General features: G+C 38.2%; 1 protein-coding gene across 1 annotated transcript; it reads left to right on the top strand.

The window, feature by feature from the left end:
- Positions 1-82: 82 nt before the first annotated feature.
- Positions 83-25,246, top strand: LOC112105894 (ubiquitin carboxyl-terminal hydrolase 16). Its single transcript, XM_024198891.2, has 18 exons — positions 83-187; positions 2,563-2,658; positions 7,237-7,415; positions 8,068-8,171; positions 10,124-10,227; positions 13,250-13,437; positions 15,032-15,124; positions 15,987-16,117; positions 16,515-16,602; positions 17,662-17,737; positions 18,164-18,255; positions 19,123-19,179; positions 20,564-20,737; positions 21,409-22,069; positions 22,745-22,839; positions 24,164-24,250; positions 24,609-24,765; positions 24,889-25,246. Exons 2-18 carry the CDS (start codon positions 2,595-2,597, stop codon positions 25,008-25,010), a joined length of 2,472 nt encoding a protein of 823 aa, XP_024054659.2. The 5' UTR covers positions 83-187; positions 2,563-2,594; the 3' UTR covers positions 25,011-25,246.
- Positions 25,247-27,283: the final 2,037 nt, after the last annotated feature.

The following is a 27,283-nucleotide window of genomic DNA, read 5'->3' as shown; positions in this document are numbered from 1 at the left end:
CTTCCTCATTCGCGGTCTCTCGGCGATTGACCTCAACCCCCCTCCAGTTTCCCACTATGCAATGCACCGGAAGTGATAAAGAGCCGTTCCCTCTAACAGCTCAGCCACGGGAAGAGGGCGGGAGCCGTAAAACTACGCTGAGCCGGAAATATGTGTCGTAAAACAACTCGCTTCACGACACTGGCAGGTGAGGGACTTAGGCTCAGTGAGTTCCTCTAGACTCCACCACGTTATTTACTCTCCCTTATCCCCCCACCAGTCTCTGAGTCACTTACGCTCCTGGCCTGAGCCGCCTCGTGTCCGCTCCCGGCCCGACTCTGCGCGGCTGGGGCTGTGGAGCTTTCCTACTGGTTCTGGTGGCTGTCCGTAACGGGTGGGAGGCGGGCTCAGATGAGGCTGACTAGCCAATCGGAGCCAGCGGGCTGCCCCCGAGTTGCCGGGCGAGGTGGGGTGCGCGGCACTCCAGGCTTGGGTTAGTGTGAGAGGAGGGGCCGGCTGCAGCAGCAGCGCTGGTGGCAGGAGCTGGAAGACGCGGCGCTCATCCCTCCACGTGGGTAGGCAGCCCTGTGCGCCCGCGCCCTGGGGCGGGGAGGAGAAGGGGGGCAGCTGCAGGAGCAGCCTTGCCCCGGGGTCCCTCGCGGCTGGGAATTGGGATAGCAGCGGGCAGGGGCGCTGAGAGCCATTGACCCAAACTGTAAACCCTGTATATGATAACAACCTCTTCAAGCCCGGGGTGCAGTAGCACCCCCAGTTCCAGCACCTATGGCAGCGAGGTCTCGTTGGTCAGGGTCCCTGGGCAGATGTGGACCAAAGAACACGTGTTGTGCTGCGTGACACTCACTCTGCACTGTGGGGGAGGAGGGTGTGTGTGTGTGTGTGTGTTTCCCAATGGGATACGTCTCCTGTGAAGGCCTGGTGGTGGTGGTGGGAGAAATGCCTAGAGATAGAGAGGTTGTATACGTGGTACAGTGGGCACCACTTACACTGGACATTTGCCACCTACTGTGTAGGTATCAGAGGTATGTCCTATTCCTAGTGTACCAGACTCCGCAAATATTAGTGAAGTTACAGTGGGGTAAACTGCTTCTAAAAATAGTGCCCCTGTGTCAATGTCCTATTCCTATTCTACAGCAGGTGTATTTTAAAGGCTTTCAGGTGCCTTAACAAACTGTTGGGTCTAAATCACACCCTTTAATACTACATAAATAGTATTTTTGTAGCTTAGTAGAGTTGAGGAGATCCTGTCTGACTCATCTTCCCAGCCACAACATAGATTTGTTTAATACTTACCTATTCTCAGCTGCCTTCTCATTCTGTTGGCAAGATAGAGTTCAACCCGGACAAGGCTAGAAATGCATGACTGTGATTTAACTAAAGGTTGACAATTGCAACTTTATTTTTGAGTGTGTAACTAATTTCTTTTCCAAATCTATAATTTCTTTAGTCTGAATTTTCAGAGTGTTAAATTTGCCACACCCTTTAAAGTGCTACTTCATCTTTCACATAAATGAACGTAGTATGCATCCCAATCTGGGTCTATGCTGGTTATGCGGTATGTATATATCTTATGAACCTTGTAACTGACACTTGTAATCCCTCATAACTCAAGCCTTACCTCAGATGTACAGTACCTTCCTTCTTAACTTGTGTAAATTTGATTTTAAACATTAACTTTAATAATTTTTTTTTAATCTTTAAATCTGTTACTACCTGGGTAAACTTGTCCTTTTGAGAATGTGGTTGGAATTTCTTTCCATGCCAAAGGTCTGATATCTGACCTTTCTTGGGGGGGGTGTCCCCTCTGAATTCAGCTACTCTTGTGCTTTTTCTTGTTATATACATTAAACCATACATACAGTACCTGATTTTTTAAATTATTATTATTATTATTTAAGACAAACATAAATGCACAGTTTGCTTAAGGCTCTGTCATGATGTTAGAGACTGATGCCTCTCTAGGTCCCTTTCTAAGGGTATACTCAAACAGTTGTTCTAAATTGCATTATTTACTAGATAGTTCTATGAATACGAAAACTGAAATCTCCCAGCATTGAAGAGACATCAATGCCACAAAAAATCTGAATCTCCAGTATATTGTCAAATGCTGCTAGAATAACAATTTATTTAATGTTTCTGAGCAAGTCATAAAAAAAAGGAATTTCCAATAAATCAAAAGTAGAGAGTTCATTAAATAAGTATCGTCAGTATTTAAATATGATAAACTAATAATATGACAGTTGCCTCCTAAAACTTTTGTGGCCGTACTCCATTAAGGTGAGCCATAAAAAGTGTAGGGGAATTTTGCTGACTGTTTAGACCCCACTCTTACAAATTGCGGACCTCTGGAGCCTTGTGGAGTCCCATAGACCTCAGAGCTCAGATCTGGTTGCAGAAGTGGGGTCAAAATGTGTATTAGCTGTAAAGTACAGAAATATTATGAATTCATGTCCCCTTGAAATTCAGCTAATTTAAAATTTGTCTGATTGCTGCTACCTTTTGTATAACCTCTTACAAGCAGAATCAAAATCTAGTTTTGACTTTAATGTTTTTTTTCCCCATTAGGTTCTGTGTAAGGAAAACTACAAAGCACTAATATGGGAAAGAAGCGAGCAAAGGGAAAAAATATACAGGCTGATGATGAGTTTCAAGATATTTTGGGTATGTTTCATAACAAAATATTTTCATAGAAAGACTGTAGTACTGTGGAAGGAATGTTTCATCTGTCTTGAAAGTGAGGAGCATTGAAAACCCATTAATAACCAGAAGGCATTTACAGTAGTCACTTTTACTTCTTTGAATATTTGATTGTAAAGAATGAGTTTATTCAGCTGAAACTTAAGTTCTTCAGAAAGTGTCAGTACTGCTTCTTAAACTTGGTAGGAAATCTATAAAATGTCAGAGATTCAATGTTTACTGTCATACAGGTCCAATCCTGAAAACCTTTTCTCAATAGTCATTTCAATTTACATGGAAATGCCCCAGAATCCCATGAGACATTCATGGTATAAAGGGCCTGCAGAGCCAGGCCCTGTATGTGTAATGGAAAGTTTCTTGATACATTTTTTTCATTTCTGGGTGGATCGGTATGCTAACAGTAAAAGGGTATGAATTAAAATGCACAATTATAAATGTGTATGTCATTTCAGAGAAATTATTATTCCTTGTAATAGCAGCATCTTACTCCATCTGGCTTTGGAGGTCAATGCCGCCTCAGTTTCCTCACTGCCATTTATCTTCCATGAACTTACAGGCTACCATAACACTTTTTGACCTTCTGGTCAAAAGTCCACCCCTCTTTCAGAGTAAAATGAAGTTCTGAAATGAGCATAATCCTTCCTTTCAGCTTCATTACAGGATCCCAGCCCTGCTTCAAAGGTCAGTTTTCCCCAAGCTGTAGCTTTTCTTTTTGTATACTCTTCCACCAGGCTTCAAATAGTTTTTCAGTGCCCTTGTTTACCCCACTGGTGCAGGGTGTTTCCATGCACCTCTCTAAATAGTGCCATAGGTGGGGACCAATGCCCACTTTCCCTCCCTGTCCTATAGGTTTCCACCCCGAGACCCTAATGCCATAGGCTGTCTGCCTGGAATTCCAAACTACATTGTTTGTTTCCCAGGGCCACTTCCTATAGTGACCTCAATCTAGTCTCCCTTGCAATCTCTCTTTGGCCAGCTCCCTTGCTGGAGAGCTACATTCCCGGTCAGCTCTCCAGGAAGAAGTCATCTATGGGAAAGTCTTGTAGCCATCATCTTTCTTTGAATCTCTCTCCTTGACTGAGCTGGAGGCCTCTCTTTGTATATTGTAGCCCTGTAGGTTACATGACTGTCACTTGATCTCTGGGCCCTGAGCAGGGAGGTAGGCTAAACAGGCACAGGTAAGGTTGCCCAACTCCCTAAAAGGTGCCAGCTCACCTGTGTTATTTCTGTCTCATAGCCCAAAATGGAAGTTAACTTACAGAAAATAAGTAACGCTGGAAGTTGTCAGTAACTTAACTTTTAGTTGCATTGAATATGCAAAACTTTTGAACAAAAAATGTATTTAATTTAGACTTGTTGTAGACAAACCAAAGACTACTAATGTTTTAATCTGTGCAGACAAACATCTATCCCAGGCTGTATTATTATTTAGCATTTGTATTATGGTAGCAGCCTGAATCCCCAGTCAATACCATAATTCCAATGTGTTAAGCACTCTACATCTAGCAAGACTGAGTCACTGCCATGAAGTTCTTACAGTCTAGGGCTATAGTCCTGCCAACTGCTCCAGGCAAAGGAGAAAGATTTTAGAGCTATTATTAATTGACTTGAACAATAAAAAAAATTCCAATTTTACGAAAGGTACTAGAAAATAGTTTGAATTATACAGAAATTTATGTAATTTTTTTAACAAGTTACTTAAATTCATTGAAAGAGTATGGCAGCAAAAGAAAGCGCTATAAATATTAACTATGGATTTAGATGCTTTGTAAATTAAATTATTTCATGTAAGCAGATTTACTGAAATATTTTTACTCTAGCTTTTATACTAGAGAAATTAAGCATTTGTTGTAAATATTAATTTAGAGCAAATAGGGAAACAAACTATGCTAAGCAGCATTAAATACCTTAGTGACAGACATTTGTATAAACCCCACCACATATTTCTTCCAAACCTATTTCTATTTGGCTCTTAGGAAAATCTTAGAATGCATTGCTTCAGTTTACTGACTAACAGGTTATGCATAAACAGTTAGTTATAAGCTCTTTATACATAAATTAAACTCCTTGTCATGTAAAAGGCAAAACCAACAGCTTCTCTTCACTCAAACCCCAGAAATAACCAACTAGAAATAAAAAAATCAAACTCAAACAATATCCATCTCACTAGCAAATACTAGTATTCATTATATACTTATACAGCACTTGGTATATTTACTATACTTAGGTATATTTAATCCTGTATCACTGTGGTGAGATGAACTAGATCAGGGTAGTCAATTGGACCGCAGGACAAATCTGGATCGCCAGATGCTTTTGAACTGACCCCAAAATCTTTTTATTTACTTATTATAATTATTGTTTATTTTATTATTTTCTCTGGAGTCTGGATCTTGATTATACCTTGACCAAGAAATTTGGACCTTGACAAAAAGTAATTGACTACCTCTGGACTAGATGACCTTTTGTGGTCCCTTCCAGCCCTGCATTTCTATGGTTCTATGACTATATCACTTCTTCCTATCAAAGACCATCATCTCATGCCACTGACTGTAGCTCTGGCAATATGGCATAAGCAGTCTGTCAAGCCTTTAGGAATTTATAGATCAAAACCAATACACCTCTACCCCGATATAACGCGACCCAATATAACACAAATTTGGATATAACACGGTAAAGCAGCGCTCTGGGAGGGAGGGGCTGCGCACTCCAGCGGATCAAAGCAAGTTCGATATAACGCGGTTTCATGTATAACATGGTAAGATTTTTTTGGTTCCCAAGGACAGCATTATATTGGGGTAGAGGTGTACCTTATACTTCATCTGGAATCTAACAGGCAAACAGTGAAGATCCTGGTGTCTTCTGCTGAGAGAAGCCTCTAAGGTTACTTCTACACTTAAAACACTACATCAATGATACTCACTATAGCAACAGGATCGGTTCTCCTATTGCTGTAGGTAATCTGCCTCCCCAAGAGGCAGTACCTAGGTCAAAGAATTCTTCTGTCGACCAAGTGCTGTCTGCACTGGAGGTTAGGTTGGCATAGCTGTCTCTGTCAACGGTGTGGATTCTTCACCCCCCTGAGAAACATAGATGTGCCAATGTAAGTTTCCAGTGTAGACCAGTCCATAGTGGCTAACGTTCTGCATCGGCTTCAGTTTCTGGGTGGATTTAAGATGTAGCACTACGTAGAGAATGTGACAAAAATAATAATATCCTGCACAAATCTTACTTAATTGAATTTAATGCCTTTAGGATCCATTGTATTAAAAATCAAATTGTTTGTGTCATTGAGGTTGTGTGCAGCTTCGTATGTGCTAATGTAATTCCTCCAGTTATTAGCCCTTTGACACAAACCCCCTGGAGAGGTGTGCATATACTAGCTCAAATTGGATTCTCCAGAGACCAACAGACAAAGAAAGGATTTTTGGATAAATAGCCTGGTTTTAAACTGGCTCAGGGCTTTCTTCCTGATCCAGAAAACAGACAAGACCCCTGGTCCATGGAAGGCCCTAATTCTTAGAGTAGGATTGGAAGGACTTGGACTATTGAGTATGAACTTGTGATCATGGAACTTGTGATCATTTTGTGGGGGTTTGAAGGACTGCTCCTGCCAGAGCACATGTTAGCGTTGTCATGATCTCTGGTATGTTTATTAGCATGCATGCACATTCTTTTATTGTTTTAATAAGTTTTCTCTGTAATGCTTTTACCCAAAGAATAAATAGGCTTGCATAGAAAGAGTTGTGTGGCAACTTATAACTGTAGCAATTACATTGTGTATTGTCTCTGAGGAGAGAAGCTGAGCAGGTCTGCTTAGGCAGCCTGACTTTGCTGGTGAATTCACAGTATAATCAGGAAACTGTGCAGTCTGGAAATATCCTGGTCAGGACAGTGGAAGACACATGTCTCCACCCAAGAGAGGTGATGGCCAGGGGAGCTGGAAGCCTGAGAGTGGAAACTCCAACCTCCATCCTTAGAGGTTTTTAAGGTCAGGCTTGACAAAGTCCTGGCTGGGATGATTTAGTTGGGAATTGGTCCTGCTTTGAGCAGGGGGTTGGACTAGATGACCCCCTGAGGTCTCTTCCAACCCTGATATTCTATGTTTCTATGAAACTCTTGTTGAATTACTGAGGGGAAATACAGATGCAATTGCCTTGAATTGTGACAGAGCACAATGCAGTTATCTAGTCTTGAAATGACAAAGGCATAGATTATGATGGCTAGGTCTGTATCCAGAAGAAATTTGACAGTCTTATTCAGTAATGCTATTTGGTCATATTTGAGCAATAGCTGACAAGCCAACGATATCTCCAGATCGTGAACTCTTGTAATGAAGGATGGTCACACACTCTTTGTCAAATCTTTGCCACAGTGTCCAGTTACTTCCCCTAACATGTCATTGTTTCCCTAACTATGAAAAGGCCACTTGAGCTCATGAGCCTGTCACCTTTTTTATGACATCTAGAAGTCTGTGTCCATGTTGACTACTTGGCAAAAATGTGACTTCCTCATTTTATCTCTCTACTTTCTGTTTCATAGAACCTGTGTGCAAGCACATTCGCAAGGGATTGGAACAAGGCCATGTGAAAAAGGCATTGCTGAATGTGGAGTGGAACATTTGTCAGGACTGCAAGACAGACAATCAGAGACAAGATAAATCTGAAGAGGAAGCAGATGAAAGCCCTTCAATATGGTTATGTCTAAAATGTGGCCATAGGGTATTTCTCTCTTTTTTTTTAATACCCTTCAATGTTGCATAATGCAGTTAAGAAAGAGAGCTTCCAATTAGCCCACTAAATTTTCATTTACTGTTAAACTTGTAGCCAAATGTGGTGCTACACAAATGATTTAATATAGTTCAATCTGGTAAAAAGTGTCTGCTCTGAATTGCTACTAAATGTATCTAGAAGCTTGGCACAAAGGCATTTAGCAGACTTAAGGACCAGACTCCATCGTGATGACTTCCACTTCTTGAAAGTCCAGATTATTTTGCTTGTAATAAATATATAATATTTCTATTAATATTTCTGTTGCAGGATCTTATGGTATATTGTAGTAGTAATATGGCTTACTTAATTTAGAATCATGTAATGCCTAATAGTTTTTCATTTTTTAGGACTTAAAGTTGGGATTTTCAAAAGCACCTAAGGGAGTTAGGTGCCCAAATCCCCTGCTACTTGATAATTATCCTTTATCCAACTAGTACCTTTTCTCTGTAGAAATAAACTTCTGGAGGTATTCATACTAATTACTTTATTTGCTTAGCTAATTGTTAGGTATTTATTAAAATTTTGTTTATAGTCTGAATTTATTTTTTTTCACTTGATAGTCCATTGGGTTTTGTGACACTTCTGGTTATCAATGTTATAGGGCTGTGGCAGAAATTCTCAAGAGCAGCATGCTTTAAAGCATTATACAACACCAAGATCAGAACCCCATTGTTTGGTTCTCAGTTTGGACAACTGGAGTGTGTGGTGAGTTTGTCAGGCAACAGTTAAAAGTCATAACTGGAAGAAAATAAAGACGGGGGTGTGATTTATTTGTGTTTTGTTTGTAGACTTCTCAAAACTTTCAGGATATTTCCATACAAAAAACTTTTAACTTAGAGTTACGGTTGCTGAAATAATTAATAAAATCTTTTACTACAGCGTTACCATAAGACTGACACTGACCAGTTAGTAAATATTGTTAACATTTAATACATTCACTTAATGATAGTATTGACATGTGAAAAATTCATGTTCGCATTCCCACATCAACTCTAATGCTGTCACTCAAAAGAGACACTCTTTCAGTCTGAACATTACTAATATACATATATCTTAGGCTACATAACGTAATTAGTGATAAATGTTTAATCTTTCAGTCTTGTTAGAAATTAAAGTTTTAATGGTCATACTGTCGTGCTTTTTACATAAAGTTGCTGAGGTGATTTATTCAATGACTTAACTCTAAGTTAAATATTTTTTGTGTGTAAATGTCCTTCTTTTAAAAGATATTCTAAATTGTATGACATAGAAATATTGCACCTAGTTTATAAAGGTTTTTATTACATCAGGCTTTCTGGTGTAAAAACAACTGACTTCATGAAGAATTTAAAACTGATTGGTGCGATACAGTATTTTACTATAAAGTGGATGTTTAAAACTAAAAGCCAAAAATAGTTCTTCAAATCTCTTGATGTGATTAATATACAAAGGAGATGCTAAAATCTTAGATTAATGTTTTATACAGTATATAAAAAGAACTTTGCAATCGCTGTCTTCTGTTCAAAACTTTTTAGCTGATACAGAGACAATGAAGAGGATGGTGCCTTTTTAAGTTTTTGTCATGTGTTGCCCATTAAAATGGTGACTGTGAGCCTGTTTAAAAATTTACCAAGTTTTCAAAACAGTTGACAAAAAAAATAGATTCCTAAGTAGGTTGGATGAAAGATTGGTTATATATATACATATTCTTTCCCTGCTTTGTATTGGGGATTCTAGTGGGTTAGAAAAAAGAGCTTCATTATAAACTTCCTCTGTTCCCAAAAATGGGAGTCAATCCACACTTTCTTGTAATCCTGAAATCTGCTAAATGCATTTGTGCCTAACACTTTAAAAATAAGTGTACTTGATATATACTCATTTAGGATGTTTCAGTATGTCAAAGCAGTTCTGTTTGGTTACATATGTTAGTGCAAGTCTATATCAGGTAACAGGACAGGTGGTTCCTCAAAGTCAGGGTTGAGGTATGTTGACAGGACAGTGTGGGGAAGATTGCATTGTTCTCCCAATGCTCTATCTGCTCTGGGGATAAATAGAATATTTCCATCTACCAGTGTGGCTTTTCTCAGTAAAATTATGTGAAACACAGAGAAGTGATCTAGTGGTACACTTATTTGGTTTTTGTTCTCTTAGAAATAAAATCACAACTGTATCAGCAATTAAAAAGGCAAATAAAACAAAACTATACATTAACAGGACAAGCAGAATACGCTTGTCCATATCTTATTCAAACTAAATATAACAAAATAAATGTTTGGATAGAATAAACTTCAACTTTTATATTTGTATCCACTAATATTTGTAATCATTTCCTTTGGGGCTTGATTCTTTATTTTCTTTATTCAGGCAGAACTCCCAATGAATTTGAGTTTTGCATGAGTAAGGACTGCAGGATGTCCCTAAAGTCAACAGTTAAGGTTTATATGATCCCCACCTCCCATATCACTGCCACTCTTTTTCTTTAATGAAGGTAAATCGGTATCAAAATTGTTTTTTAAATTCCCAATTCAAGAAGATTGTTATAAAATTATAGCATTTTCAGGTGTGTATAATGGAGTAGTTCAGAAATGACTCTAGATGATGTGATTTGATGCCATATAAATATAATTTTAACTCAGTCTTTTTTTATTGCACTCCTTTGGCTTCTTTTTGGGAGACAGGTGCTACTCGTGTGATAATGAAGTCCCATATAATAGTTCAAATCGATTGGGCCAACTCGTGGATTATGTTAGAAAACAAGCTTGTGTCGACACACCAAGTACAGGTAGGTACCTATAAGGTATATAGTACACTGAAAGTGCCTTGAGCCCAGCAGGCACTGCTGTAAATCAAGACAATACAATATTAATTGTGGGGTTTAGATGTTAGGAAATGGGGTCAGGATTTCACCTAATGTTTCTAAACCTTTTCAAAAGGAAAATATGGAGACAGGAAAAACTTCCTTCTGGAATCAGAATGTTGTACCTAGAGTATGTGTGTGATGTGGATTCCACTGTGGGGGCACATGAGATGAGATTATGTGAAGAGTAGCATCCGTGCCTGTGCTGTGCATGTGCCCATGGGGGACCTCCCTGAGGTCATAAAGGGCAAGGTGGCTGCAACTATATCTCAATTCTTTTTTTATTGCCCATTGCAGCAAGGAGTGTCTGCACCCTGTCCCTTAGTGGAATTTCCCCCTCCTTGCAATTTTTCTCTAGGTAGGGGAATTTCCCAACAAATTCCCCCTTTTCTTTATTTAATTTTTTTTTTTTTTTTTAAATTTAACTTCTCAGCACTTTGCACCATTACCTTAATCTAAATAGACAGATTCGAAGCTGACCTGCCTTATGCAGTATTCTACAGAGAGATGGTGATGTTGAGATCTTATCCCAATTTTATTCCCAAAGTTGTCAGATTTCCATTTTAAGTGGAAATCTATTAATCTCCCCGTTTTCTTTCCAAAATCCCATTCTTCTCCAGGGGATAAGAAACTTTACACCTTGGATGTTCTAGGTCCTTGCTATATTATCTTGATAGGCCAAAGCCCTTTGGACAGTCTCCCTGTCTTTGTTGCCATAAGTAGCACTTCTAAGGGGCAAGCCATTTCTTCCCAGCGAATATCTAAATAGATTACCTAGTGTATTTCAACCTATCATATGCTGCTCCACCCCTTCCGCCAAATATCAAAGCTCATTCTACTAGAGCACAGGCTCCCTTCTCTACATGCTTTACATGAATCCCCATTGACATTTGCAAGGCAGCTACGCAGAGTAATCCCATTGCTGTATTAAATACTATACCTTTGACCTGGCCACAAGATCATACACCAAATTTGGAAGGCCACTGTTTGGTTACTGGCAATTAGGAATCCAGAATAGGGCACTGGTTATCGGCCACCTAGAGTGGAATCCACACAGAGTGCTATTCAAAGAAGAAAAAGCCATTACTTGCCTTATAGTAACTGGTTCTTCTAGATGTGGATCCCAGACCTGCCCTTTATTCATATTTTTTCAGAGTCCTCTTTACCTGAGATTTTGAATTAGCAAGGAAACTAAGAGATGGTTGTGGCTGCTCTGCCCTTTATGTCCATGGTTGGGGGATGGGGAGGCACAAAGGCATTGCTATTCTAATTTTGTGTAAGGAGCATGCACATCTAAAATGGGATGACAGCATCTCTAAGAACTAGGTACTATAAGGTAAGTAACCCCTAGGTGATTACAACTGAATACAACTTTCTCTGAATTAGTAATGTCAATCCATTTCCTAGCAGACAAGTTGTAAAAATCATCACAACTGGCAGTTTTAGTAGAAAAACTGAGGATTCAGTGGGCTCTATGATTGAACTCCACTTTCACCTCTAAAAGTGGTCCCTACAGATCAGAAATGAAGTGTGTTGCCTGGGCCATATTTTTCTGTCCTGTGAACTATGGGGCTAAAACCATAACTGAAGTCTTCCTATTAATGTAGTTGCTTTGTTTCAAATTACATTTATAGCCCTAGTCCACACTAGTAAGATTTAAATTCCACCTCTCTTCACTTTGCTGGGCAGCGAGGTGAGTCAAATAATCTTTCCAGTAGGTGAGGAACAGACAGGTATCTCCACTGACTTCTGGGACAGACATCCTTAATTGTGATTATTGATGCATAAAAATTATTGCTAAGAAACAAGGCTAACATTTGTTAAGAAAACTGCAATTAGTGGATAAGAGAGTTAACATGATCCGAGAGAGAGATGTATGTGAGCAGCTCAACCAACGTAACCAACTTAACCCGCCATACAAAAAAAGTGACCAATCTTAGTTAGCTAGGAATGGAAAGGCACCACATTTTTTGAGGAATCCTGTAAACCTGATTTACAAGTAGGAAAATAATCTCCATTATTTTATCAATTTCCGTACTAGTCTGGAATAGTGCGGCCAAATCCTGATCCTGCTGAAATCAGTGGGAGCTTTGCCATTGGCTTTAATGGAATCAGGAATTGGCTCACGAGCTCTAACTTGGTGTACAAAAGTGAGAAACATGGAGGGAATCTGGGACCACTGCACTCAACATGAACCTGAGTCATTGTGAGGGTTGCTGTTACGCTGAAGAAGATGATGCAGTCATATCGTATCTGAATGTCTTGCTAGTCAGAGCCCTGTCAAAGGAAGACTGTGGCAGCTATTTAGCAGGTGTTTTTGATGGGATTTGTACTCAACTTCCCTAGGAACTCCCTATTGAAACTACCTAGGAGCATCTTTCAGTGATGCACGTGAATTTCAGGAAAAGATCCTCAAGATACAGATGTCACTTAAATAAAAGCTCGCTCGCTCTCTAACACCATCTTTCTAGGTTATAAAAGCATTGGCATGAGAACACTTACATACAGGACAGTTCTGTTCCACCTACTTCTGTGTAGACATAGCTGCCATTTCATGTGCAGCATGATCTTAGATGCTATAGTGGTGGGTGCTATAGAAAATGCAATGGTAGAATGACTTTTGACTCCACAGATCTGGAATTTCCAAGAACACACATTAAATTTCAAGGTGTATGTCTGTTAAATGACAGTATTCAACTGATGATTATATTAAACAGCACAGTTGCGTCTTGTTAAATTATGATGTGCAAGAAGTGACCTCAAAACCTAACATTGAAATGTTATATTTGAAATGTGATTCTTGAATGGCATGGGTTTAAAATTTAACCCTTGTAATTTTGTACTGCTGTCTTCAAAGGTGGAGCATTTTTCTAGGTCTCCTACAAAATATTATAATCTGTTTCCAACTCACCCCAGGTACCTAACATTTTTCTTTTTTGTATTTCAGTTTCAAAAGATCAAGAAAACAAAGAATTTGAAAATAAAAAAGTAGAAAAAGAAAACCAAAATGAGCAGGAGAAGGAAAAAAAGGAGGGCGTGATCAAAGAAGACAATTCTTCAAATACCAGTGAAGCAGTGACTGTGAAAGGACTTAGTAACTTGGGGAATACATGTTTCTTTAATGCTGTTATGCAGGTACACTAAATATTGTTGCAACCACTTCAGATTCAGATTTTTAATGTTGTAGTAGCCCCAAAAGGACCTAAAATAGATCAGGACCTAATGTGGTAGGTGCTGTACAAGCATGCAGACATGATCCCTTGCCTAAAGAATTTGCAGTCTAATTGGAGACCAAACAGAACAAGTCAGTTGTAGAGGAATCGGGGAGGAGAACAGAGGATGATGGTTAATGAAAGTAAGATCACATAGTTACTTAGGTTAGCTATTGAGCAACGTGATTTTCAAATTATAAGACTACTTTTTCTTAAATCTATAGTACCTAGGTATCACTTGTAGGCAGCCCAGCAGAAGTGGGTCTTGAGGGAAAGGTGATATTCCTGTTCCACTTGGAAGCAAGTGGTCATTTGTGGGAGAAGCAGACAAATTGGCATTCAAGGCTGGTAGTGTGTAGTGTTTGGGAGAGAGGAACAACACAATAATAGCAGATAACTAAAGGGGAACAGGCACAGAATTGTGAATGGTCCTCATGGTGAATATGAGAAGCTTGAATTTGATAATGGTGAATAGGAAGCCAAAACAGGGACGCGGAAAGGTGGGGATGCAGCCAGAACAACTTCTTGAATGAACTGCGGGGGGCGGGGGGGGGGAGAGGCGGGCGGGGGAGGGGTGTAATTTGTATCAGTGAGGTCAGAAAGCTAGCAGTAGTAATGAAAGATGAGGGCATGAACTACGGTTCTAGCAGTGTAACAATAACTTAATCCATAGGTACTCTGATACCATGGTTTTCATTAGCATATCTCAAAGTGCCTTTCAAAAGGGAAGTAAGCATTATTATCCCCATTTTATAACTGAGCCACAGATGTAAAGTGACTTACCCAAGGTCATTCAGCAGGCTAGTGACAGCGAGGAATAGAACCCAGGTCTCTTGTGTCCCAGTCCAGTGCTCTAGCCACTAGGCTATACTACCTTGCTCACTAGCCCACATTTGGAACTGTTATGAAGTGGCAGGATTTGGATACTGTCTGGATGTGTGAGGCGAGAGAGGCAGGAGTCAAATATACCCCCCAGTTTACACACCTGAGTGACAAACAGAATGATGGTGCTGGAAGGACGTGGAGAGCTGGGCAGGGAGTTTTGGCCATATGAAGTTAAAATGCTTGATGATAAATCTTGGAGGAGATATGCAGAAGCACGTTGGGAGTGGAAAGGCATACTTGTGAGTGATGGGTACAAACTGTTTGCTGTGTTATATTTATTACACTTTTATAATGACTCATCTGTTTTGCCTATAATAATATGAACTGTAGACTGTAACTCAGGGTACAGAGATTAAGGAAATAACTGAAAATGGTTGGTGCTAATTCTTTCAAATGTTAAATGTTTTAAACAAGAAGTTATTAATTAATATTCTTATAATACCTTTAGAGTTCTCAAAGTAACCCCACTTTCTCAAACTTCCTACAGTTGTATCCAATGTGGTAGTTTGCACTCAACTTCTAGGTGTTGAAAAATAATGTTGTAACCACTACATTACGCACTGCATTAATTGCATCAGTAGTTGACTTTTCCTAATTACCAGACTTTAATTTGATTTTTTGATCTCTTACAGAATTTATCACAGACACCAGTTCTGAGAGAGCTGTTGAAGGAGGTTAAAATGCCTGGAACAACAGTTAACATTGAGCCACCAGAATTTTCAACAGTATGTATGCTGCAGTTTATAAAGTAATTTTTTAGGTGCATTAAAAAACTAGTCAGTTGTTGTTTTTTGGAGAAATTTTAGGGAAAAATGTAAGTCCTGTCTCCGTTAAAGTCAATGGGAGTTTTACCATTGACTTTAGTGGAGTCAGGAATTCACCCAAGATGTACAGTTAAGTGGCAGATTTAATATGCTGAATAAATTCATAGACGTATTCCCATTACAATGAAATTCCCATTACATTAAAAACATTATTCTTGTAACTTTGGTATCGGTGAAGTCTGGTCAGACGCCACTTTCAATCAAATTTTAAAATTTTTAAAGGAAAGGAAGGAGAACCGTTCCCCTTTGATGTGATCCTGCTATTCCTTCAGCCTGGGGACTCGGGAGCTTACAAATTGTAAAAATGAAAATGAAAACTAAGGAAATCCCCGGACACTTAACTTGGATAGTGTACATTTCATTAACATGAGGGTATGTTTGGGTTATTTTGTGCATTGTAAAACAGGAACAAACACAAAAATGGTGCCATTTAAATAAATAAATAAATATGAGAAACCCAGAACATTCAGAGTTGAAATTAAACAATAAATTATCCTTAGTGTGCTGAGTCTAAGGATACTGTGTAATGAGGAAATGTTCTCCAACCATTTCTGCCTTATGTAAACTTATTTCCTATCGTTTCATTTAGAAAATCAGAGAATTAGGCTTTTACTAAATGTTGTTTTATAATGGATCATATTTCAGGAAGTTAAAACAAGCGTTCCGTTTTTCTAATATTGAACTAATTTCAAATGAATCCATAAGTCTGACTGAAATAAGAATGCAAAACAAAACTTGATTTTTGTTTTTGTTGTTTAAAAAGGAACCTCTGGTGATAAAACTTGAGCAGCCTGGGCCCCTTACATTAGCTATGTGCCAGTTCCTTTCAGAGATGCAAGAGACAAAAAAGGGAACGGTCACTCCTAAAGAACTCTTTGCTCAGGTTTGTAAAAAGTGAGTATCTACACATAATGCATTTTAATAATGACTGAAAGAATTAATGTTAACATTGGATTATATAGTAGTAGAGCAGTTTTTACTATTAACAAAAAACGTTTTCATTTATCTCTCATCATGCATGTGCCAGCAGAAGTTCAGATGGTATCTATAAACTTTTCAAAGACATTGGTGTAGTCTAAAATAGAAATGAGTTAAAGTGAAATGAAAGAAGCCTATAAAATGAGACTTTCTACCCTGTCAGCTTCCTATTTTTCAGAAGTTCCCGTATATATACAGGTATCTGTTTCATCAGCACTTGAGATTTGTTTCTGTCTTCTGTGGACAAGCTGAAAATAATTCACATTTTAATTTTATATATATATATTATATCAGTCTCATTCAATTTAAACAGAGCAATACGGTTTAAAGGTTACCAGCAGCAAGACAGCCAGGAATTGCTTCGTTATTTACTGGATGGGATGAGGGCAGAAGAGATCCAAGTAAGTCCTTAAACAGTGTGGGTGTTCAACAAAGCACTAAAATCAGTATACTTAGACAGAGTAAACCTTATTCTTAATGTATTTTATTATTGTTAGGTGTATTGTAAACAGAGCTAACTGTTTTAAGTTTTAGCCCTTTTTGTTAGGTCTGCAAAGAATTTTTAGACCACATTCCAGCTAATACTGAACTGACTTGTCCACATTGTCATTTGCATGATTGTGTGATCAATGTTAGGATTTTTGAGGAGGGCTAGTTAGAGGATTTCTTTATCCTCTCTCTTCCCAAACAATCATCCATAAAAGGAGACTATTTAGGGTACTATCTGCAGTCTGCTATGATAGAGGAAGGGAGTCCAGCTGCTTGTACTTGGACCTGGCCATAGCTGTGAATACTTAGCAGGGAAAACAAGTCAATGAATATTATTCTCTAGATAAAACTGTGGTCCTGGAGGGGTGCATTCTGGTGAATCTTGGGTTATTTTCTATCTTTTGTTGATGATGTACTAATAGAATCAAGAGTACTAAACAGTGGGCCCAGTTCTGCCCATGTTGAAAGCAATGGGCTAATATTAACATAACAAGAACTTGAAATAGGTGTCTGAAGTCCTGTAAATATTAATAAGTTGCTGGCCTCATATTGCTGTAGAAGCACCTTGAAAAGCAATTAGTTTGGAAGGTGGGTGGTTGTCTACAAGAGTTTTATTAAACAAATATTTTGTTTTAGTAGGGTGAGGGATCCTTGTGGAGGATTTATGGTTTGTTTGCATCAGGGCTTAGTTGGGAGACTGTTTATTCCTTGGACTTCCTATTAAATATATTAACCGAAACACCTGGAAATGGCTTTAAAAAAGCCCAAATGTGGGGAATATTTCATGTTTCTGCAGAGTGCAGACAGTCTTGTTACTTTCCTAGTATGGGGGTTATAGTTTATTAAGCTTAATTCTTTTTAATTGGTGAAGATGGAGTTCTATCCAACTGAAATGCTTAACTGAACACACATTTAGGAAACAATGTTTTGTTAAGTCTTATGATGGAATATTTATTTACTCTAACTTTCAGCGAGTAAGTGTTGGAATATTTAAAGCATTGAATGACTCTGACCAAAAAAATGAAGAGCTAAAAAAGAAAATTAAAGGTAAAATAACAGTTTAAAATTATTTTTGATAATTGAAACCTGGACAATGCATTACTCATGCATTTTTTAATATTTTCAAATGTAATTTAGTTGCAGGATTTAGAACACATTTTCTAAATTAACATATTGTCTAGAGCAGTGGTTCTCGAAGCCGGTCCGCCGCTTGTTCAGGGAAAGCCCCTGGCAGGCCGGGCCAGTTTGTTTAACTGCCGCGTCCGCAGGTTCGGCCGATCGCGGCTCCCACTGGCCACGGTTCGCCACTCCAGGCCAATGGGGGCTGCGGGAAGGGCACAACAAATGCAGACCATGGACTTTACACTGCAACCTCCCTGTTTACACACAGCTTAACATCCAATCAAAGCAGTCACTAATGTACAGGTGAAGTTATTGTTTGACATATATTTGAATGAATTCTCTGATTTTCAGTGTATGAAAAGAAAAAGGCACTACCAACTTTTGTGGACAGAATCTTTGGTGGAGAATTATCTAGTACAATCATGTGTGAGGAGTGCAGAACGGTATGTAGACGGTCTGCTTGGTATAGTCTAAAATACTGTGTATAAGACTTGTGCACAGAAGAAACAAGTAGTAATATACGTAGAAATAAGATGTATTAGATAAGAATTTATTAAATGAAGGAAACTAGGCAGCAGGAGCTGCAAGTTTCTCAAAAGGTAAAATTTGACAGAAATATCTGTTCACCTGTACTGCAAATCTCATCTGTTCTCCCAGGACTTGATGGGGGGATGAGAACTGAATGCTTGGAGAGGATTGCGTGGAAGCTTCTCTTAATTCCGAAAAACTGCAGGGATCTTGAGTTATGAGATTTAGTAGGGATGTTGGTTCTGGTTCATGGGTTCCTGTTTTGTAAATACACCTCTACCCCAATATAACACACATTTGGATATAATGCGGTAAAGCAGTGCTCCGGGGGGGGCTGCGCACTCTGGAGGATCAAAGCAAGTTCGATATAACGCGATTTCACCTATAACGCAGTACGATTTTTTGGCTCCCGAGGACAGCATTATATCGACGTAGAGGTATATAAATATAAACAATCATAATTTGTATGTGCAAGTAAGAGCATGCATTGGGTGCTATCCCAGAAACAGGCAAAAGAGAAGGGAAACAAATGGCAAAGATGCTACATTCAAAAAACTCTAAGCCAGGACCTTTTTTTTTTTTTTTTTAAGTGCCTAAAGTTAAGAGCTTAAGTCCATAGGTAGGCGTGTAAATAAATGACTAGACTTCAAGAAATGGTGAGCCATTCTCCCCTGCCCCCATTACATCCATAGCGGAGTGCTAGCTTCTAATTTGTGTTTAGACTTCTAACTAATAAAAACAAAGTTTCTCTAATTATATTAAGTAAAATCTGTTTGCTTAAGGTGTCCTTGGTCCATGAGTCTTTCCTTGATTTGTCACTGCCTGTGTTAGATGATCAGGTAAGAATCAGAGGTATTTTTTTTATATTCGTTTTGGTGTGCAGTTCTGTTAGCTGGATCTTAGAGAGGAAATTTTTAAAAAGTACGTAATTTCAAAAGGTGCTTATCTTCAATAATCTTACCTAATAAAGTCGCACAATAAAATGATAGAGAATAACAATGCATTTCCTTAAAGTAAGTTCTACAGGTTGTGGCTACACAAGCCCTCTTTGAAAATTATCTGATGCTTGGGAATGCTACTGTAGGCAGGGCATTGGTGATTTTACTGCCATGTCTGCTAATCTTTCTATCATTAGTTAGTACCTTGGTTAGAAAAAATCTGCCACGCTGAAAGGCTGGCTGACTTGTAAAGAACGTTATCTCAGGTAAGCATTTAGGCATTCTTCAGTGTCATGAGTCTAAAATTTAAATAGATCTCATGATATTAATGTGTCAATAGCCATACTTTCCTGAGGCAAATTAGATGGCTCTTCAAATATTAAGTTCCTGTCTATTTACTGCACTGGGGACAGTAATGGAGGCTTCCTATCTAATACTGATACTCAGAGCCTTATCATATACTATCAAGGTGAAGAAACATATGGTTAGAGCACTTATTTAACTGATCAATCTAAAAATAGTTTCTGTTTTAGATTTATATCTGTCTGTTTCATTTTTGCCATCAGCACACACATTATATCTCCTTTCATCTTCAAAACATATGAAAGTAGTACTACACTTAACAAAAAAAAACAACCAAAAAACACTAAGGGAAGAAACTTTAAAAATACATATTTCATCCAAAGGATGTTTGGATAAAATGCTCCTGCATTGACTGGCCTTTTTTTTTTTCATATTAATAGAAGCAAATAGAGCGCCTGATCCTGCAAACACTTACTACCTATTTATTGAAGTTATTCTAAACTATCTAAAATATTTAGTATCTTTTGTGGATTCAGTGAGATTCATATCAGTAAACCTGAATGTTAAGTTCCATCTTTAAATGTGTTTGGCTTGGTTCTGCCATCCTGACTCGCAATGAGTAGTAGTGTACTCTGCAAGCATAGATTTCAGTGGGATTGCTTGTGGAGTAAGGTACTACTCAGTAAGAGTAAGAGCAGCGGAATCAGGCTCTTAGAGTGTGTGTGTGTGTGTGTGTGAGAGAGAATGTTTTGTTACAATACCGAAAAAATCAGCAGCTTAATTTTAAAATTCTTAGTAATATGCCAGTCTCTCTGCAATTTTTAGGGGCGGGGGGGGGGGGGGAGCGATATTGTTTTTGTTGTTTTTTTTTTTTCAAAATAACATAACTGATATTAAATTAAATCTTTAATCTGAAGTCTTTGTCCTTGAAACTATGATGGTGGCACCATGTTTGTTTGATCAAATCTGTTTTGATTTTTAGAGTGTTAAGAAAAGTTCAAATGAGAAAAATGTTAAAAAGATGAAAGAAAAGGAGGATGAAGATGATGAAGAGGATGAAGACAATGACAGTTATATGAAGGAAAGGGGTGATAATCCTGGTGCAAGTAAGCACCTGCAGAAGAAAGCAAAGAAACAGGCCAAAAAGCAAGCCAAGGTTGGTTATGATGCAAAAATAAATATTAAGCACTTTCACCCTGGGCATAAGATAAAATGCTAGACTTTTTGTTTAGTCCACTTTATGTGTAGGATGATAATTTGCAAGGGGACAACTAATAATTTCTCCCCATTCAAGTGCAAAGCTTACAGGAACAAATATCTTATTTTACCTGTTGTGAAGTTGTATTTATTTTCTATTGCCTGCTTTCCTAATGCAGCACCAGTTAATATGCCCAGAACTGCTGAACTAGTTAGTCATGTGCTGCCTGACTAAAACAGCATTAACATACACCAGAAGGCTTTTCTCTTGTCAGTGACTGCAAGAGAAGCACTTAGATGGTTCTGGAGGAATATAGGCAAGAAAAAACATTTTGGGGACATAAAAGAAATTCAGATTTGGATTGCAGGATGGGTATTCTAATTGGAAGTGTGGGAGGACTGCATCTGAGACATTGAGTGAGAGTGACACTGGCCATAATCATTTTGAACTGATGCTCTCTAATTGTTATGATTGCTAAATTAGATCATTCCCTTTTTAAATGGCAACTCCTGTTGCTTGAAGTAATAAGGTATTTCCAAAATAAATGGTGCATAGCAGATAAAAATACAGCAACTTTTTCTCTGCTTTTATACAGTATTGTACAGTACACTGCATATTTTTATTTGTAGAACCAGCGTCGGCAGCAAAAAATTCAAGGAAAGGTGCTTCAGATAACCAGTTCTATGGAACAATCTGAAGAAAATGTGAAGGAAGATAAAGAAACAAAGGGAGAAATAAACTCTGAAGTCACTGACCTGAAAAAAGAGGAGGAATCTTCCAGTCAGTGTGAAGAACTTTGCTTAAATCAGAAAGATGTAAATGATCAAGAGAATAGTACAGATGTACATAGTGCCCAGGAAAGTATAAAAAATCCAGAACAAGAATATGAAGATAATGAAACCAATATGGATGTTGCTATGAAAGGTTTAGTTTCTACTACTGAGTGTATTAGTGGACTTGACAATCTATCTGTTAAAGAAGATTATCATGGGGAAGAGGAGGAACTTGCTACTAACTTAGAAAAATTACACTTAGATGTTGCTACTGACTCTGATATGGATATTTTGGATGACCTTCATATGGCTGAGTTAAAGACATATGAGGTGGTGAATGAGGACCCAGAAACAGCATTTCGTACTCTTGCAAACAGGGAAGACCTAAACATAGAAGAAGGTTCAATCCTTCATTGTTTATATCAGTTCACTCGTAATGAGAAACTCAGTGAGATTAATAAATTGCTCTGTGATGTGTGTACACAAAGACATTATGGACCAAAGACTAGTGGAAAAAGTATGCCAATTAAGTTTTACTTACAAACTAGAAAACCAACTCTAAATCTGTCCATATCTGCTATCTTCATTCTCTTTGTGCTTGTTTTTAAACAGGTTTGCATGAGTAGTTTCTCTTGGATCTATTGATACTCAGTATTTAAGGGCCAGACTGAACCCCTTACTCCTATTAGTGAGCACTTACTCATGAGTAGCCCCATTGTCTTCAATGGAACTACTTGTAAGTTACCATCAGTATAGAGCAAGGGGGCTCACCCTCTGGCTCTATAGTAGGATGGAACATGAAGCTATTTTTTAAACTCTTTAAATGTTAAACTTTTAAAATTACTATAGCACATGAGCCATAGATGGAGAACATGCAGAAATTTGCCCAGCAGACTAATAAAAGCACCATTCAGCATGTAATTCTATAGAAGTCCTAGAAATGAGTGTTAGAACTCACCCTATTCAAGCAGATAATGTGGTGATGTGATATACACTAGTTAATCTCTTGAACTAGGACCATCATGAAGATGGCAGCTTGTAAACATTTATAATTTTGAAGGGAAATCATCACTCTTAAACATATTATAATGATGGATGAAATAAATTGTTTCCAGTCCTAGTACGTGATTTTACATGTTATTATTGCATTATTCTTGACTATCTAACCAATGGTGCTCTCTCTTTCCTTTAGGTGAGAAGAAGCATGTTTACACTAATGCCAAAAAGCAAATGTTAATTTCTCTTGCTCCTCCAATTTTAACACTTCACTTAAAGAGATTTCAACAGGTATTATTAACTGGTTAACTCTCGTATTTTAAAATTTTATTTAGTAATAACCCATGGAAGTTAATGGATCTTGACTTCCGTATAAACTTGTTCCATTAACTACTATTCTTTCTACAACTTTAGAAGTAATATATAGGTAATGTGAGAAATATTCCTGATGCATTTATTCCTGTTACTCTTGCTTTCTGTAATAGTTCTTAGAATTCTTGAGTTCTTCTAGCAAAGAGACATTTATTAAAACAATTTAACTACCAGAAATGTAGAATTAAGAAATATAGACAAAAAATAAATTGACTCATGTTGAAAAACAAACTTACTAAATATGGAGAAGGATGATCCGCAACAGAGATCCACTCTAAGAAATACATAAATAGAAGGCAGTACAGCTAAAAGACATCTAAATGCTGGTGGTGGGCAGTAAATTAGATGCAAGCTTGCAATGTGATCATGTATTTTGAAAGGGTGTGAATATACAGAGCATCATATTAACTACAGAGGTTATATTCCCTCTGTACCAAATTATGGCTTTCAGTTTGGGGCTCTTCAATAACAGCGATAAACTAGAGAGAAATGAGAAGGGGGAAATGAATATCAGAAAGGATTGACTTAAAAGTTTAAAATTAATAATTATATAATGCACCATGGCAAAACAATCGAGTAGGGATATAACTGTCTAAGTATCTGAAACTCCAGGGAGTGAGCAGAATTGTGTAAAATGATCCAGTGGGGTATATTTGTGATTAAATTAAAGGAAGGAAGCTGGGGAAGCTTTTCTTGATGTTCAACATTAGTACCTATTGAGCTGTAGAATAGCATTTGAATGGAAGTGATAGAAGGCTCATCACTTCAGACTTTTAAAACCAGGCTGGAGAATTAGTATAGACAACCTTTCTGCACTGTCTTTAGCAATGGATCAGAGGTGTCCTCCAACTAGAACTTTTAAAAGTATACTCTTCTTATAACTGTACTGCTATTGTCATTAATGCCAATACATGCTAAATCTGTAAATTAAACAGCCATGTAGCCCTATGCTCCAGAGAAATGTGTAGAGAAACCATAGACAGGAGGAAATTTGAAACATGGCCATAAAGAACCGAAAAGCATGACTGTTGGAAGTAATAGTCTGTCTTGTCTCTTCCCTACCTCCCAACTTTATTTTCCATCCAAAGGTTGGTTGTGCTCTAAATGAATCTTTGAAGTCTTGTTGGAATTTTTTAAAATAACTAAACTTGTAACCTTTTCAGAACAGACTTCTATCACCTGTTTATATATGTCAAGATTTAAAGTCCTGTTTGTGTTTCTTCATTTCTATCTTTATTTCTAGGCAGGATTTAATCTACGTAAAGTTAACAAACACATAAAGTTTCCAGAAGTGATAGACTTGGCTCCTTTCTGTGCAATTAAATGCAAGGCAAGTAAAAAAATCCTTTAATTCTTTTTCAAATAGTTGGACCGGTCAACCCTTACAGCAAGAGGTGTGTGTTTGTTTTTGAAAACTGTTGGGCATGTTCTCAAAACAGTCAGCCATTAATCAATCTCCCCATACCATATCCCAAAACTTCACTGACATCGTCATTTAACGTATAGTTAAGCTCTTATGTTAAGTCAGTCATTAACACATTGCTTCTACGCTGACAAGCGGAATCAGAACTGACTCAGTACAGAACAATGGAATCAAAACACACTGGTCTGAAAGGCTGACATTTCAGCTAGGTTGAATCTCAATATCTGTACTACACTGGCACTATAACAAAATTGTCACTTCACAGAACGTTGCTGAAGGGAATAAAAGAGTATTGTACTCTCTATATGGGGTGGTTGAACATAGTGGCACAATGAGGTCTGGACACTACACTGCCTATGCCAAGATGAGAACTCTGAAAAACCATCTTTCTGATCTTGTCCTCGGTGGAGAAATTCCCCAAGGTAAGTGTCACCAGTATTTTCACAACAGTCCAATCTTAAATGGAATTTCTCTAAACTGGTAGTAACTTGTGACATTTCTGCTTCAGCATTACTTTTAAGATTTTTTTAAATTTTTGTTAACAGCTTTAGAAACTGAATCAGCGGGACAGTGGTTTCACATCAGTGATACCCATGTGCAACCTGTAGCTGTATCTAAAGTGCTGAACTCACAAGCTTATCTCCTGTTCTACGAACGACTGCTATAATTAACCTGGGATGTGTTCCTCACACAATACTTTATGGTTTTTAAACATCTTAAAATAAAGAAATGTTAAATCAGAGAAAAATGACTTGTAAATCATGTTCAATTAGACTTGAAACTGTCTACTGCAGAAATCTCATGCTTCCTAGAAATACTGGCAGATGAAATATTAACTTATACTTTTCCAATAGTTCCATTGCTTTTAAATAAAAAGCTATTTTGTCTTTTTCCATAACATAACTTCAGGTCTGAACCATTTATTTGACTCCTTTAAATAATTTTTAGTGTCCAGTCACCAGTTTTAACCAGATACCTGGCAGTGTGTTCCTGCAGCGCAGGGAGACACAGCCCGGAGGAAGTGGAAGCAGCAGGCTTCCAAGTCCCAGGGAGCCACTTTGCCTTTCCTGCTGGCAGGAGGGATCCTGCAGGACTATGTGAGCAAGCTCGCTCCCCCTCACCCAGCTGCACCCCCCTGCCTGACCAGTAGGGCCTGGGAGGTACAGTTCTGTGGTATTTTTTGACAGAAAAGATGTAGAACACATTTTGCAAAAGTGTATCCCCCCCCCCCCGAACTGGTCTAAAGATGTTGGGGAAAAGGGGTTATAGGTAGAACACTTCCCTTGTGTTCTGCTTCACCTGTTCAGCCTCCTAATTTTTATAAGCAAAGACAGCCAACCTTGGGAAAACTTGCAAATACAGTGCATCATGGAGTCAATTCCGTGCTGAATAGCAAATTTCTATATAGTATTTTGTATTATGGCAAAGTCATGTTGCAAAAGATCATTCTTACATACTAAGGAGTGTAAAGGTTTTCAGAGAAAAAATAGGTGGCCTCAAGTGAAGATGTGGCTCTTAAGATTGTAGTTAAAGGAGACTTTCACAAGACCTGAGACTACCAATGTTTCCATTTTACAGACCAGTCAGCTTAACTTCAGTATCTGGAAAGATAATGGAGCAAATAACCAGTCAGTCTGTAAACACCTAGAAGACAATTCGTTAAGTAACAGTTAACATGGATTTGTCAAGAACAAATGTCACACCAACCTAATAGCTTTCTTTGACAGGGTTACAAGCCTTGTGGTTTGTGGGGGCGGGGGAGGATGAGAGCAGTAGATGTGGTATATCTTGATTTTAGTAAGGCTTTTTGATACTGTCCCAATGACCTCATAAACTAGGGAAATATAATCTAGTTGGAGCTACTATAAGGTGGGTGCATAACTGTTGGAAAACCATTCTCAGAGTAATCATCAGTGGCTCACAATTAAGCTGGAAGGGATATTGAGTAGGGTCCTGCAGGGATCAGTTCTAGGTCCAGTTCTGTTCAATACCTTCATAAATTTAGATAATAGCAGAGCATACACAAAGTTTGCAGATGATACCAACCTGGGAGAGGATGCAAGTGCTTTGGAGGACAGAATTACAATTCAAAATGATCTGGACAAACCAAATGAAGTAAACCGAATGAAAATGCAAAGTATTCCATTTAGGAAGGAACAATCAATGATACACATACAAAATGGGAAATGACTGCCTATGAAGAAATACTGCAGAAAAGGATAGCTGAGGGCTATAGCGGATCACAAGCTAAATATGAGTCAACTGTAACACTGTTGCTAAAAAAGCAATCATTATGAGATATATCAGGAGTATTGTGAGAGACAAGTAATTCTTCCACTCTATGCAGATAAGGCCTCAGCTGGAGTCCAATTCTGGGTGCTACATTTCAGGAAAGATGTGGACAAATTGGAAAAAGTGCAGAGAAGAGCAACAAAAATGATTAAAGGTCTAGAAAACATGACCTATGAGGAAAGACTGAAAAAAATGGGGTTGTTTAGTCTGGAAACAAGAAGACTGAGGGGGACATAGAAGGTTGTCACAGGGAAGAGGGTGAAAAATTGTTCTCAGGCTAGGGCAATGGGCTTAAATTGCAGCAAGAGACATTTAAATTGGACATTAAGAAAAACTTCCTGTCAGGGGAGTTAAGCACCAGAACAAATTATCTAGGGAGGTGATGGAATCTCCATCGTTGGAGGTTTTTAATAGGTGTGACAAACACCCATCAGGAATGGTCTAGTTATTTCTTAGTCCTGCCCTGAGTGCAGGCGACAGGACTAGAAAACCTAGGGAGGTCCCTTCTAGTTCTACACTTATGATTCTATGACATGGGTAAAGTGGTACATGTTTAACTATAATTTCCCTAAATTGTGATTAAAGATTCATTGTTAATGGTGTTTAGGGTTTATTTGTTTTCATATAAAGGGAAACAGAAGCTGTAGA

Source organism: Terrapene carolina, unplaced genomic scaffold (assembly GCF_002925995.2).
Source record: "Terrapene carolina triunguis isolate 2854851 unplaced genomic scaffold, T_m_triunguis-2.0 Scaffold31, whole genome shotgun sequence".
Classification (NCBI taxonomy): domain Eukaryota; kingdom Metazoa; phylum Chordata; order Testudines; family Emydidae; genus Terrapene; species Terrapene triunguis.
The sequence above is the reverse complement of the archived record's forward strand: the minus strand, read 5'-3'. Positions and strand labels throughout refer to the sequence as shown.